The 14997-nt window shown below is 47.2% G+C and overlaps 1 protein-coding gene across 9 annotated transcripts in view; it reads right to left on the bottom strand.

The window, feature by feature from the left end:
* Positions 1-14997, bottom strand: part of LCOR (ligand dependent nuclear receptor corepressor) — a 202590-nt gene that overhangs the window by 110963 nt on the left and 76630 nt on the right. The window contains exon 1 of one of the 9 annotated variants that reach the window (XM_068255426.1): positions 10585-10730. The exons of the other annotated variants lie outside the window; for them this stretch is intronic. Within the exon in view, the coding sequence (XP_068111527.1) occupies positions 10585-10654 (70 nt within the window). The 5' untranslated portion in view covers positions 10655-10730. Of the gene's footprint in view, positions 1-10584; positions 10731-14997 lie in introns of those variants that run through there. 9 annotated transcript variants of the gene reach the window in all.

The following is a 14997-nucleotide window of genomic DNA, read 5'->3' as shown; positions in this document are numbered from 1 at the left end:
AGAGTGCTTGGGGGGTAATCAGTAACAAGCTGCTCCCCAGCACCTTCTTACACCCCTGACACTGTAGTTGCCATTGGCAGGGATTGCTATGTATAGAGTGCTTGGGGGTAATCAATAACAAGCTGCTTCCCATCCCCTTCTTGCACCTCTGACACTGTAGTTGCCATTGGCAGGGATTGCTATGTATAGAGTGCTTGGGGGTAATCAATAACAAGCTGCTTCCCATCCCCTTCTTGTACCTCTGACACTGTAGTTGCCATTGGCAGGGATTGCTATGTATAGAGTGCTTGGGGGTAATCAGTAACAAGCTGCTCCCCATCCCCTTCTTGTACCTCTGACACTGTAGTTGCCATTGGCAGGGGTTGCTATGTATACAGTGCTTGGGGGTAATCAGTAACACGCTGCTCCCCATCCCCTTCTTGCACCTCTGACACTGTAGTTGCCATTGGCAGGGATTGCTATGTATAGAGTGCTTGGGGGGTAATCAGTAACAAGCTCCTCCCCCTCCCCTTCCTGCACCTCTGACACTGTAGTTGCCATTGGCAGGGATTGCTATGTATAGAGTGCTTGGGGGTAATCAGTAACAAGCTGCTCCCCATCCCCTTCTTGTACCTCTGACACTGTAGTTGCCATTGGCAGGGATTGCTATGTATAGAGTGCTTGGGGGGTAATCAGTAACAAGCTCCTCCCCCTCCCCTTCCTGCACCTCTGACACTGTAGTTGCCATTGGCAGGGATTGCTATGTATAGAGTGCTTGGGGGTAATCAGTAACAAGCTGCTCCCCGCCCCCTTCTTGCACCTCTGACACTGTAGTTGCCATTGGCAGGGATTGCTATGTATAGAATGCTTGGGGGTAATCAGTAACAAGCTGCTCCCCGCCCCCTTCTTGCTCCTCTGACACTGTAGTTGCCATTGGCAGGGATTGCTATGTATAGAGTGCTTGGGGGTAATCAGTAACAAGCTGCTCCCCATCCCCTTCTTGTACCTCTGACACTGTAGTTGCCATTGGCAGGGATTGCTATGTATAGAGTGCTTGGGGGGTAATCAGTAACAAGCTCCTCCCCCTCCCCTTCCTGCACCTCTGACACTGTAGTTGCCATTGGCAGGGATTGCTATGTATAGAGTGCTTGGGGGTAATCAGTAACAAGCTGCTCCCCGCCCCCTTCTTGCACCTCTGACACTGTAGTTGCCATTGGCAGGGATTGCTATGTATAGAATGCTTGGGGGTAATCATTAACCAGCTGTTCCCCATCCCCTTCTTGCACCTCTGACACTGTAGTTGCCATTGGCAGGGATTGCTATGTATAGAGTGCTTGGGGGTAATCAGTAACAAGCTGCTCCCCGCCCCCTTCTTGCACCTCTGACACTGTAGTTGCCATTGGCAGGGATTGCTATGTATAGAATGCTTGGGGGTAATCATTAACCAGCTGTTCCCCATCCCCTTCTTGCACCTCTGACACTGTAGTTACCCCCAAGCACTCTATACATAGCAATCCCTGCCAATGGCAACTACAGTGTCAGAGGTGCAAGAAGGGGATGGGGAGCAGCTTGTTACTGATTACCCCCAAGCACTCTATACATAGCAATCCCTGCCAATGGCAATCAGTAACAAGCTGCTCCCCATCCCCTTCTTGCACCTCTGACACTGTAGTTGCCATTGGCATGGATTGCTATGTATAGAGTGCTTGGGGGTAATCAATAACAAGCTGCTCCCCATCCCCTTCTTGCACCTCTGACACTGTAGTTGCCATTGGCAGGGATTGCTATGTATAGAGTGCTTGGGGGGTAATCAGTAACAAGCTCCTCCCCCTCCCCTTCCTGCACCTCTGACACTGTAGTTGCCATTGGCAGGGATTGCTATGTATAGAGTGCTTGGGGGTAATCAGTAACAAGCTGCTCCCCGCCCCCTTCTTGCACCTCTGACACTGTAGTTGCCATTGGCAGGGATTGCTATGTATAGAATGCTTGGGGGTAATCATTAACCAGCTGTTCCCCATCCCCTTCTTGCACCTCTGACACTGTAGTTGCCATTGGCAGGGATTGCTATGTATAGAGTGCTTGGGGGTAATCAGTAACAAGCTGCTCCCCATCCCCTTCTTGCACCTCTGACACTGTAGTTGCCATTGGCATGGATTGCTATGTATAGAGTGCTTGGGGGTAATCAATAACAAGCTGCTCCCCATCCCCTTCTTGCACCTCTGACACTGTAGTTGCCATTGGCAGGGATTGCTATGTATAGAGTGCTTGGGGGTAATCAGTAACAAGCTGTGTTCCCCATCCCCTTCTTGCACCTCTGACACTGTAGTTGCCATTGGCAGGGATTGCTATGTATAGAGTGCTTGGGGGTAATCAATAACAAGCTGCTCCCCATCCCCTTCTTGTACGTCTGACACTGTAGTTGCCATTGGCAGGGATTGCTATGTATAGAGTGCTTGGGGGTAATCAGTAACAAGCTGCTCCCCATCCCCTTCTTGCACCTCTGACACTGTAGTTGCCATTGGCAGGGATTGCTATGTATAGAGTGCTTGGGGGTAATCAGTAACAAGCTGCTCCCCATCCCCTTCTTGCACCTCTGACACTGTAGTTGCCATTGGCAGGGATTGCTATGTATAGAGTGCTTGGGGGTAATCAGTAACAAGCTGCTCCCCATCCCCTCCTTGTACCTCTGACACTGTAGTTGCCATTGGCAGGGATTGCTATGTATAGAGTGCTTGGGGGTAATCAGTAACAAGCTGCTCCCCATCACCTTCTTGCACCTCTGACACTGTAGTTGCCATTGGCAGGGATTGCTATGTATAGAGTGCTTTGGGGTAATCAGTAACACGCTGTTCCCCATCCCCTTCTTGCTCCTCTGACACTGTAGTTGCCATTGGCAGGGATTGCTATGTATAGAGTGCTTGGGGGTAATCAGTAACAAGCTGCTCCCCATCCCCTTCTTGCACCTCTGACACTGTAGTTGCCATTGGCAGGTTTGGTGCGCCATATCAAATGTTGTGTATAGAGTGCATGGGGGGGCCCCATTGTAAAACTTGCATCGGGGCCCACAGATCCTTAGCTATGCCACTGTCATAGTTCGTTTTTCATCTCGGATCCGCTTTAAGACGGTATAACTATGTGCTGCAGGACCTCAGTTTCTGCCTAGGGACGTAGATATTTGTCTATGAAGTCCAGCGGCCGCTGCTTGCTCCTGCACACGTTCTCGCCAGAGCTCCAGCCACTAGGGAATGCTCTGTAAGCAGTAGCAGTGTTCTGGAGTCTTGCCCAAGGTCATTTTACTTCATAGATGCTGGCTTACTGAACAAGAGACGAGATTCAAGCCCTGTTCTCCTGTGTCAGAGGTGGAGCCCTTAACCAGCACACTATCCAGTCACCAGTCCTAGACTAGACCCCGACCACAAGTAGTTGGTGACCTCTGAACCGGATATTTATCTGCTGCACATGCCCAGTTTACTGTATGCTGTCACTCTCTCCAAGCGTCTGATCGCAGTGCGCACTCACAGCACTATCAGCAGTTCATTGGTTAGCCAGAGTGAACTGCGGTCGAGGCCTAGTCCAGGACTGATTGCGAGAAATCTGAGCCGCAGGGGGGGCAGAGGCAGCGATCCTGGTGTGGAGTCCTTACAAAAAGTATTTATGGACTTAATTTCTGCTAAAAGTGTCACCTCAGACATCCTTTAACCTCCTGAGTGTTACGCCGCTCAGGAGGTTTTGCCATTTTGTGCCCGCTAGTCCCCCCCAGAGATCCAGTGCCTGATAACCCTCTAGCTAGCACTAGTACAAATGCCCAGCACCCCCCCGATCCCCCGTTTATACATTACCCAGCCTGGATCCAGCGATCGGCACAGCCTCCCTGCACAGCTCCGGTCTTCTCTATGGGGAGGATCACACATGACGTCATGCGCAAACCCGATCCTCCCCATAGAGACCTGAGCTGTGCAGGAAGGCTGCGCCAATCGCTGGATCCAGGGGGGGGGGGTAATGTATAATGGGGGGGGGGGGCAATGTATAATCAGGGGTGATCGGAGGGGGGGGGGGGGGGAATGCAGGGGTGCTGGAAAGTCTTACTAGCTAGCCCAGTGCTAGCTAGAGGGTGTTCAGCCATTGGATGGACATTTTTTCTGCATGGGGGACTCCTGTGTCAGGCATACTGCTAAGGAGGTTAAAGTAGTTCCGAGATGAACTTTTACTCATTGCGTAATTGTGTTCCTTTCCTATTGTTTATAGGGCATTCCTCAAGCCAAATACTTATTTGTTTTTGTTTTAATACTCTAATTCCCTATAAACTACACAAGCCACGCCCACAGGTTTTCAGAGAGCCAAGGCACTTCCAGATAGTAGCAAGGGCTCATGGGAGCTCAGTCTGGGCAGGAGGAGGTGGAGGTATTACTAGCCAGAGATTTCAGAGGCAGAGGGGAGGAGGGAGGAGGGGGGATTAGGCGGATGGCTCAAGATGCAGATAAGCCTGCCTCTGTGTAATGTTTACAAACAACATGGCTGCTGTCATTGTATCACAGGAATAATCAATCATATTCTGTTAAAGCTGTTTGCAGCTACTGGTAGATTTGCTGTGTAAACTATCTAAACTTTAGGTAACATATATAGACAAGTTACTTGTTATAGTTAGTTTTTCATCTCGGATCCGCTTTAACGTCATTTAGAAAAGGTCTTCATTTCAATTTGCAGCCAGCTAACAATTTACAAAACTGACAGGAAATGCTCATTGCTTGTAGCAGCCATTACTGTGTGTCCGCCGTGGAGTACAGTTGTCATGAGCGTTTCCGAAAACGTTGTCACTTAATGTTTTTTTTTGGACCATAACACTCCCCCTTTTCTCCCCCAAAAGTGGGGGGAAAAAGTCACTGCGTCTTATAGTCCAAAAGTCCAAATGCAGGGAGTTCCTGACTTGTAAATGGCTGCCAATACCAACCTCCAACCCACCACAATGTCAGGGACTCCCTGTACTGTACCCATGCAGAGGAGGACACAGGGGGACACAAAGGGGCATAGAGGAGGACACAAAAGGTACAAGGGGGTATAAGCCACAAGATGCCCCTTCACCATGGAAGCACCAGGTTTAGTATATATTTTTCCCCGATTTTCGTCCTCTAAACCTACATGCGTCTTATGGTCCGAAGTGTCTTATAGTCCAAAAAATGCAGTATTTTCAACACTTGCATCAATCAACTGACTGTCAGTAAATGCATTCCTATCTGCCAGTTAGGAGCACTATGGAATGCTTTTGTTCGGGGTTGTTAACACCCAGGATGCTCTCAGTTTCTTTTAAGCGCCGGCGATTTTCAAAATCGCCCTAAAATCACTTGTGGAATGATTCCCTATGAGAGAGTTCACAGCTGAGAGAGTTCACATATGAGCGGTTCGATTCCGATCACCAAAGAAGCGCTGCCTGGACCATTTGGGGGCAATTTGTCTATAATGGAAGGTATAGGGAAATCCCAAAGCACTTGAAAAAGCGCTTTGTATAGTGATTTCCTGAGCACTTTTTAGAATAAATACATTGTATTTATTATTTTCTGGGTGAAAGAGTTCACTTCATGACTGACGTCAGGAAGTGAAGAAACTAATCGCTCTGCAAAAGTGCTTTATTAAAAAAAATCACAAACGCGCAGGTAAGTGCTGGGAGGCGCGGAAAAAAAAAATGCCCACAAAAATAGCAAAACGCTGGTGTCAGCGATTGCGATTTATGCTGTGAACAAGGCCTTATACAATGCATACACTAAGAAAGTTAATGTTTGACATTAAAGTGGACCCAAATTAAAAATACAAGGTTTCAGAAATAAAATCTATTTTCTAACTTATAATAATAAATAGCAGCCCTTTTTTCAGCTGCATGATGACAAATATAAAATATTTTACATTTATTGGAGGAACCCCTCCCTTCCTTTCATATTGTCGGGACAGAATCTGGCAGACTGGTGGAGGAGATAAACAAAACACAGGCTGCTACTGATGAGGTCACAGGGGAGGTGATCTCATCTTGTGTAAGATGTCACATAGACGACACCCCTGTGAGGGAGGGTAGCTGATGACAGACACACCCATGATTTAAAACCTCCTACTAAGCTTAGAAGTAATGGCTGCCACCTGTATAACCCTAGTTATACAGAGAAGGGTGAAAAGCATGCACTGAAATGCTCATAGGCTTGAAGGAGTGTTTATTTATCTTTGTATGTGTCAGAGTGCTGCAACTAAATATTCTGATTTAAAAAAATGTTTGGTTTGGATCCGCTTTAAGCATTGAGCCAACATGAAAACCCTGAGGGCTTGGGTTATTGTTCTTCACAATACAGGATCTAAAGCATAAAATCCCCTCAGAATCTCATTCCTTAGCAAGATACTTCCGTGTGTGGTGAATAGAAGCTCCTCCTTCCAATAAACAACCTCTTTGATCGATTGCTAAATCAAAGCCTGGCTATGTGTAGGTCTGTGTGGACACGGAAAGACTCAACGGCCTTATTACCTGCATATGCTTGTGGCAGGCAGTGGCTGCTCAGAATGGTTAAACGGATACGCATGTCACGGTCGGCATGGTTGACGCCGTTGGTCCCCCCCCATCCCCCAATTAAACTTCAGAGCTGCGTTAAACTTGAAAAAGCTGCTCTACACAAGTACTGCTTTGTGTGAAATTGCTTCAAGCTCAAGTGGTCTGCTAAAAATGTAGCACTTCTCCTGATTGCGTTCTGTCACAGGCAGCTCAATGACTCAAAGCAAAAATCCCACAGATCAGCAAAAACTAAACTGTAACCCACCAATTCAATGCAAAACTAAAAGTGAACATCAACAATTGTCTATATAGCACTAACCCTGAATAGTATATTCCTGGTATCTTCCAGTCTTAAAGGGAAGGTTCAGGGATGCTGTGAAAAAAACAAAAATCCAAATCCACTTATCTGGGGCTTCCTCCAGCCCGTGGCAGGCAGGAGGTGCCCTCGTCGCGGCTCCGCAGGCTCCCGGTCTCCTCCGGTGGCGCGCCCGACCTGGCCAGGCCGGCTGCCAGGTCGGGCTCTTCTGCGCTCCAATGTGCGGCTCACTAGTGCGCTGACGTCATCGGACGTCCTCCGGGCTGTACTGTGCAGGCTCAGAACTACTGAGCCTGCGCAGAACAGCCCGGAGGACGTCCGATGACATCAGCGCGCACCAGTGAGACGAACATCGGAGCGCAGAAGAGCCCAGCCTAGCAGCCGGCCTGGCCAGGTCGGGTCGGCCACCGGAGGAGACCGGGAGCCTGCGGAGCCGCGACGAGGGCACCTCCTGCCTGCCACGGGCTGGAGGAAGCCCCAGGTAAGTGGATTTGGATTTTTGTTTTTTTCACAGCGTCCCTGAACCTTTCCTTTAAGGGGCCCATAACGATTTTCCCGCCCATATACAGCAGACTCGATCACGGTGATTGAATCTGCTGTGAAATCGGTGCGCAAACGAAGACAGAACGATCGATTTCCGTTCGAAATCAATCGTTCCCGTCGATGCGTCAGTGCGGAAGATTTTGCTTGATCGCCGGCGGGTCGGGAGTGAGTCGATAGCGGCGTTCGAATGCCCGACGACCGACGCAATACATTACCTGCTCCGGCCGGCGCGAGTCCACCCGGTCTCCGCTGTCTTCTTCTCCGCACTGAGCTCCGATTCTGGCTGGCTTCACTGAACTTCCTGTCCCGGCAGGAAGTTTAAGCCGTAGAGCGCCCTCTACTGTTCCCCGGACAGGAAGTTCAGTGAAGCCAGCCGGACTTGGAGCCGAGCACAAAGAGGAAGACAGCGGATATCACGGGGGGGGGGGGGGGGGGGGGGGTTTGGGGGGGACTCGCGCCAGCGGAGCAGGTAATGTATAGCTGGCGGGTGGGGGATTTTCAGCGGCAGCTCCACAGATTGCGAATCGGTTTCATGCTGGAATCATGACAATTAACAATCTGTTTGCAGTAAAGGTAGCCATACGATCCCTCTCTGATCAGATTCGATCAGGGTGGGATCTATCTGTTGGTCGATCTGATGGCAAGTCGACCAGTGTATGGCCACCTTAATTGTGTAATGTGAATCCAAGGTGAAAATTATCTGGTGAGATAAAAATCAGATCTATCCTCCTACTCCTAAAAAAAAAAAAAAAAAGACTAGAAATTTCACAGTTTTAGCTAGTGTTTAAAAACTTAAAAAAGTATATTAAATATTTTATTGTCTCTGCTTAGACAGTCTTTCCTTTTCCCAGAGCTAAAATTTATTAACTATTGACTTCTTTATCTATCCCCTGCACTCAGAAGCTGTTCTCTACTAAGAAAGCATTTTATGGCTATAATTCCTTATCAGTGAGGGCTACGCTATAGTCCAACTAGATCCCTGACCGAAGAGAAACGGTCACTCGCATACCTGAATGTCTAATGCTAGGTACATACTATGAGATTTTCTGGCAGATTTACTGTCAGATCGACTATTTTCAACATGTCCGATCTGATTTCAGATAGTTTTCCGAATGATTTCCAATGGAAGTGAACGGAAAACAGTCAGAAATCGATCGGATAATGATCACAAATCAGATCGGACATGTTGGAAATAAATCGATCTGACAGTAAATCTCATAGTGTGTACCTACCATAACTCAAACAAAAAAAAAAAGAAAAGCAACACAGCCTAGTTATGTGTATGCCTGGCACTGTACATTCACATCTATCTCAGGTCAACTCGGAAACACTTTAAAGTGTAACTAAAGTGAGTTAAAAATAAAAACATAAAATAACCGAATTTTTCAGACCATAAAAGGCACCTAGGTTTAGAGGACAAACATCCAGCGAGGGCCCTGAAGACACAGAAGTGCGGTACCGCTGCTGCAGTCTGAGGGGAAATGGCGGCTGCGTTCTTGCAGGCAGACGCTCCCCGTACATAACTCTGCATGGTGAAAGGGAGAGGAGAACACCGGCACCGCTATGGACCTGTCAGGAGGCGGCAAGGGGGAGTTGCAGAGACTGGCTGTCTTTGCCCCATAGAACGCACTAACACTGCATCCTATAGTATGTAAAATATGGCACATACAAAACTTGAGTAGTTGGAAGCCTGGATGATCTACAGCGTTGCCAGATCCTCTTACAGCTCAGCGTTCCAGCGCAACACCCCCAGATCTGACTTGCGGCAATTGGATAAGTTTCTTGCAAGAGTGCCCGAGGGCCAGACTGGACATGAGTAAAGTCTGGGAATGCCCAGTGAAAGGAAGTGCTATGCACAAGTGGCTTCATTCTACTAAGCATGCTCAGGCCTTACTCGCACGTGCCCAGATCAAATGTGCTCTCCCACGGCCAGGAGCCCTGCCAGAAGACAGTGAGTCCCTGCGCTAGAACAGTGGGCTCTGGGTTTAATAAATCATGGCTTTATGCACCTGAAACTGTGCATACTTATGTTACTTCAGATACACTTTAACTAAACTTGGGAGAGAAGCGCTTATAGTGTAGATCCAGCCTTAATGTCCCTGCCAGTGTTTGTATTCCCAATCCACCTTATCCACCCATACCCCTGCCACGGCACCACAGATCACTGACACTGAATGGGACAGCATACAGTCGTATTACAGTAATGTGCACTCGTGGGATCATCTACTGACTTCTGGTGTCTCTACGTTTTTCATACTAAACATGTTGCTGAAATGCATGCAGCAATGTGTATAGTGCAAGAGAGGCCTTAGGCCCCGTTCATATTACCAAATTGGAACGCACGCCATCTGCGTCTGCAGGCGTTGCGTGGCTGATCCCATCCTATTTTTACACGAGCGGTGGGTTTTACGTTTAACTGTTTTTTTCTTAACTGTAGTGCAGCTCTAGAAAACCACGTCAAACTGTCGCTATTGAGTAGGGTTAAAAGATTTTCTTATTCAGAACAGTTCCCCTGCTGGTTAGAACGGTTTAAAGGGGAACTTCAGCCTAAACAAACATACTGTCATTAAGTTACATTAGTTATGTTTATTAAAATAGATAGGTAATATAATCTCTCACCCACCCTGTTTTAAAAGAACAGGCAAATGTTTGTGATTTCATGGTGGCAGCCATCTTTTTCATGGGGGCAGCCATCTTTTTCATGGGGGCAGCCATCTTTTTGGTTGAAAGGAGGTTCCAACTGTCTTGATCACCCCTCCCAGCTGCTAGTCAACAAGCCCGGGCAGTTTTCTTTGATGGGGCGGAGCTTAGCTTCTAAGCAGCTGAAAATTAGGCTTGGGTATGAAAAACAAAGTTCTGATGCTGTGAAACGGTTAAAGAAACACCGTGCCTTTTCAGTGCTGCTGAGTAGATTTTTAATCTGGAGGTTCACTTTAAGACGAAAAAAAGACTGTCGGTAATGCTTTAATAAATCTGGCCCAATGACTCTGAACCATGCGTTTGAACCATGACATGCAACCTGCATTATCAGAGGGCAATTTGCAATGGCAGTCTACACATCTATTAAAATGCAGCTTTACTTGTAAGAAGATCAGTAATCACTGGAGAAATACTAATGCACCAACTAGAAAGCTGCGTGCCCTGCAGCACAGAAAGTCTATAGCTATAGGGCTACACAAAACAAGTTTGGGCAAACTGCGCTGTACTGCTAACACTTTACAACCTGAAATTCCAGCTGTCAAAATCCTTAAAAAACTGCAACTCCAATTAACCTCCCTGAGTTGTAAAAACATCCAGTCTGTGGTAGTTTCCTAGAAACAGCTGTGGTCACTGCTGAAAATAAATCAGTAACCGTGTTTGTTCCTCGAAAGTATGGTCCTGTGCAGAGTTAGGCCTCCTTTCCATGGACTGTTGATAGGCAGTTAAATGCCTCTTAAACTATCTCAACTGCGCCCTGCTGCCTGGCAACTGCTCCCTGCTGCCTGGCAACTGCTCCCTGCTGCCTGGCAACTGCTCCCTGCTGCCTGGCAACTGCTCCCTGCTGCCTGGCAACTGCTCACCAGGCCGTGAAAAGTAGGCCTTAATCTGCTGTCATACCTGCTCTGGACAGTAACCGGAGGCCAATTATCACTAGCAGTGACAGGGGCAGCCAATGCTGCATGAGGCCTTCACCAACTCACCCCAGACCCGGGCAAAACAAGGATACAATTCAAGGATGGAAGTTCTGTCCCATTCAAGCAGTTAAGCCGTGGCAGTTACTGTATATACACCAACATAGAAGCAGCTGCTGCCCTGACTCTTTGCCTTATCCACCAGAATACACATCATTCATGTCAGACACCCGTCTAATGTCATGTTCTGTCAGCAATACCATTCCTTCCTCACATCCAGGGACTTTTCAGAGTTTAAAAATAAAATGAGAATTATCTTAACCCTTTGGGGACCGGCTGCTTAACCCCCCTTAAAGGGAACCTGAAGTGAGTAAAATTATTTAAAATAAAACATGACGTAGATGCAAATGATTATTACATACTAACCTCACCGTCAGTTCCTCTCAGAACCTCACAATTTTCTTCTTACAGTGATCCCTTCCAGTTCTGACAAGATGTTGTCAGAACTGAAATATACCAGTTGCTGTCAGTTATATATCAGCTGCTGTCAGTTACAACTGAATGTGCAAGGTAATGTCCATGTTTCCTTAGGACTCAAGTGGGTGATATTACAGTTTAACAGTGTGCTGACCAGGAAATAACAGTGTGCTGACCAGGGGTAATGTCCATTCCATTGATCACAGTGGACAAATGGGACGCAGGAGTGGAGAGACAGATTGATGAGTAGACTACACAGGAGGCAAGTATGACCTGTGTAAGGTTATATTTTCAGTTCAGGTTCTCTTCAAGGACCAGGCCCTTTTACATGCTGGGGGGGCTGCATTTGGTGGGGTCAGGCAGCCGGATCCCCAGTCTGGCTAGCTGGGAATGGTGTCCCCCTTGTAGCCCGGTGACCCCTGTATTGCCAGCAGCTCTAGCCCCCTCCGCTCTCGCCGGCATCCTCGCTCGCACCAACATTAAGTTCCAATTCGCGGCTTGATGATGTCATCAAGTCGAGAGCAGACAGTTACATCAGAGCGAGTGGGGATGCCGGCCAGAGCGGAAGGGAGCGCGGGGGGGGGGGGGGGGGGGGGGGGTGTCCTCTTCTTTCCTTCCTGCCTCCGCTGCACAATAGTGATCACTACGATCCGCGACGATCGTAGTGACCACATGATCAGGAGCCAATCGCCATGGCTCCTGATCACTGAGGGGAGATGTCAGCTGTCATACGACAGCTTAATCTCCCCTTTCGGGTGAGCGCAATTGCGTCGGGAGCGGAAACGGCAGGCGGCGTAAATCCTACCTCGCATCAGGCTTAAACAGCCACAAGTGCGGCGTAGGATTTACCATCAGCGGTCCGGAGAAAGGTTGAACGTCTTTAATCTTTACAGATGACATTATTAGGCCACTGCTACTCTGCACATGCGCACAACACTCCCAGTGACGTGAGCGCAATAATGGGTGGTGCATGCACAGCCTGACAGCGGGCCGCTGGAAAAGACCGCAGCGAGGGACACGACACTTCTAAGGGCTGAAAGAAGCCCCAGGTAAGTGATAAAGCATATACTTAGTTCACTTCGATACTCCTTTAACCCCCTTGGTGTTCCGATTCTTTCCAGGGTCTAAAAACGGTACAATTGTTTTGCACCCTTTCAAGGCCCTGAAACCTGGAAAAAAAAAAAATCATGCTACCAGGGAGATCTTTCCAGCAATCACTCCCCTTCCTGGCTCCAGCGCTGCAGTTTTCCCTCTATCCCCCGGGTGGCGCTGCAACCTTAAAGTGAGATTGCCCTCACCAGGGGGAAGCAGAGCCTTGGAGGCGAAAACAAAGAATGGCGGCCGACGTCGGGATCCCCAGGAAGTATGTAGAAACGCCCCCGCTGCGCGCATTGCTCTGCATACAGCCTCCGGCGGCTACCCCGAGCAGAGGTCGGGATTACTGCTCTGAGCTGCGGTTTTCCACCCCGCCCCTAGCCCGGGATTACTGCCAAGGAGGCTAAGGATTATTACATAATTTTCCATACAGCCTTATGCAAGGTACACACAGATTTTTTGGCAGATTTACTGTCAGATCGATTATCTCCAACATGTCCGATCATTTTCCGATCGATTAATGACCATTTTCCGTCCACTTCAATAGGAAATTGATCAGAAAATGCTCGGAAATCAGATCGGACATGTTGGAGATAATCTGGCAGTAAATCTCAGTGTGTACCCAGCATTAGGGTTCTTTTACGCTACATACAATTCTGATTCAGATTGTGATGCGATTCTACATGCAATTCCAATTTTTAAGATTAAAAAAAAAGTCCTGCATGCTACGTTTTTTCCACTTGTGTTTCTAGAATCCAGTGAAAATTGGAACTGCAATTTGCAGTATAAAAGAATCCTTAAAATATAGACCGAGTGTAATATTCTATTTACTATCTACTTCATACATTGTGAATTGAAAATGATCTACCAGGTAGAATCTACCTACAGATGCAAGCCACAGCTACAGCCCACGCACATAACTCAGGCGGGAGGTGTGGGGGTCTTCCCAGAAGTTCTTTGTGATCTACGTAATGCGTACCCCGGGTCTAGACAGACACGACCTGAAAATAAACTGCACTTTGCTCAATGTATTTCTATGGTGGATTCAAGAGGCAGATACAATGCCGGGTATACCCAGAACCAGGGCTGTGGAGTTGTGCAAAAATAATCCGACTCAGACTCCTCAGTTTATGAAACTTCTGACTCCAGGTCCCCAAAAATGCTCAGACTCCACAACCCTACTCAGAACAGGAAATCAGCTAAAGTGATTTTATATCACTTGTTAAAGTGTAACTGTCAGGAATAAAATCAATTCTTTATTTTTATCTGGTAAACCAGTAATAAGGATGCTAACCAGGCAATCCAAAAGTGAAAATCACCATTACTTTTCTTGTTGATGAATGATCATTCCCCAGTTTACCTGACTCTTATTTGGTACACAAAGGAAGTTGCAGGGCATGCTGGGTTGTCCTTTTTTGCTTCTCTATTTCCCCTCAGACTTAACTACTGCAGCCTGATTGGCTGAAGCCTCTTTCCCTCCCGTTTTCCCCTCCCACACCTGTTCCTCTCTGATTGGCCAATATTTCTCATGCTGAGACAATGCACTTTCTATAGTGAAGGGCGGGCAAATCAGGCAGAGGAGAGTAAGGGAGGAAATGACATCAGAATTGGCTTCAAAATAGCCACAGTTAATATGGGAAATGCTTACAAGGATTTTTTCTTGTTTTATTGTAGAAAAATCACTAAAATCAAAACGTGGACAGTGCAATTCATATGTTATGTAAGTAGAGCAAGTATTTATCTACTTATATATGTGAGGTTTTTTTCTGAGATAGTATGGCTGACGGCTCCTCTTTAAGAAATCAAAAATTGTGCACTAAAATTAGATAACGTGACAAGAATAACATACAAGATAGCCCACAGTAAAAATTAAACATATAAACATTATTTACTTAGGTTTCAGTCTGTTCCAGTCTTTGGGATCTTTTCAGATGGTTGGAATTACAGTCTTGCTTTAACATTCCCGGGGACGGAGTGTCCAGCTCCGCTTGCTTGAGATGCTGACTGGCAAGGCCCACTGATTAAAGCTAACCTCTCTTTTACAGACCCCGCATTGTTAGGGTGGGGTTGCCGGGCAAATAATAGGAAGAGAGATCTTGTTCACAGCGCTCTTCCATTCCAACACTAGACATAATTACTGTATATCTGCGCCATTCCTACCAGTGACTTGAGAGCAAGATTTTAATTGCTCTCAAATTCACACATGTATATAGAGGCTCTAGAGAAACCACTATTTTACTGGAGTCAGGATTATTTACACATTGATACAACTAGTACTGTATGTTTTTACTAAAATTCCTCATAAGTCTCCGACAAGGTTACTATCCTAAGTATGGATTCTTTCATCGCAAAGCCCATAGCTAGCAATGTTGTTACTGAGCAAAGACTCAACACTGGTGTGCCTGAGATGAACTGGAACCAGCGTTAAACCAAAAGAGGCTGATGCAATTAAA

This window comes from Hyperolius riggenbachi, chromosome 10, assembly GCF_040937935.1.
Source record: "Hyperolius riggenbachi isolate aHypRig1 chromosome 10, aHypRig1.pri, whole genome shotgun sequence".
NCBI classification, from domain to species: domain Eukaryota; kingdom Metazoa; phylum Chordata; class Amphibia; order Anura; family Hyperoliidae; genus Hyperolius; species Hyperolius riggenbachi.
Note: the sequence above shows the minus strand (reverse complement) of the source record. Positions and strands in the feature narration are given on the sequence as shown.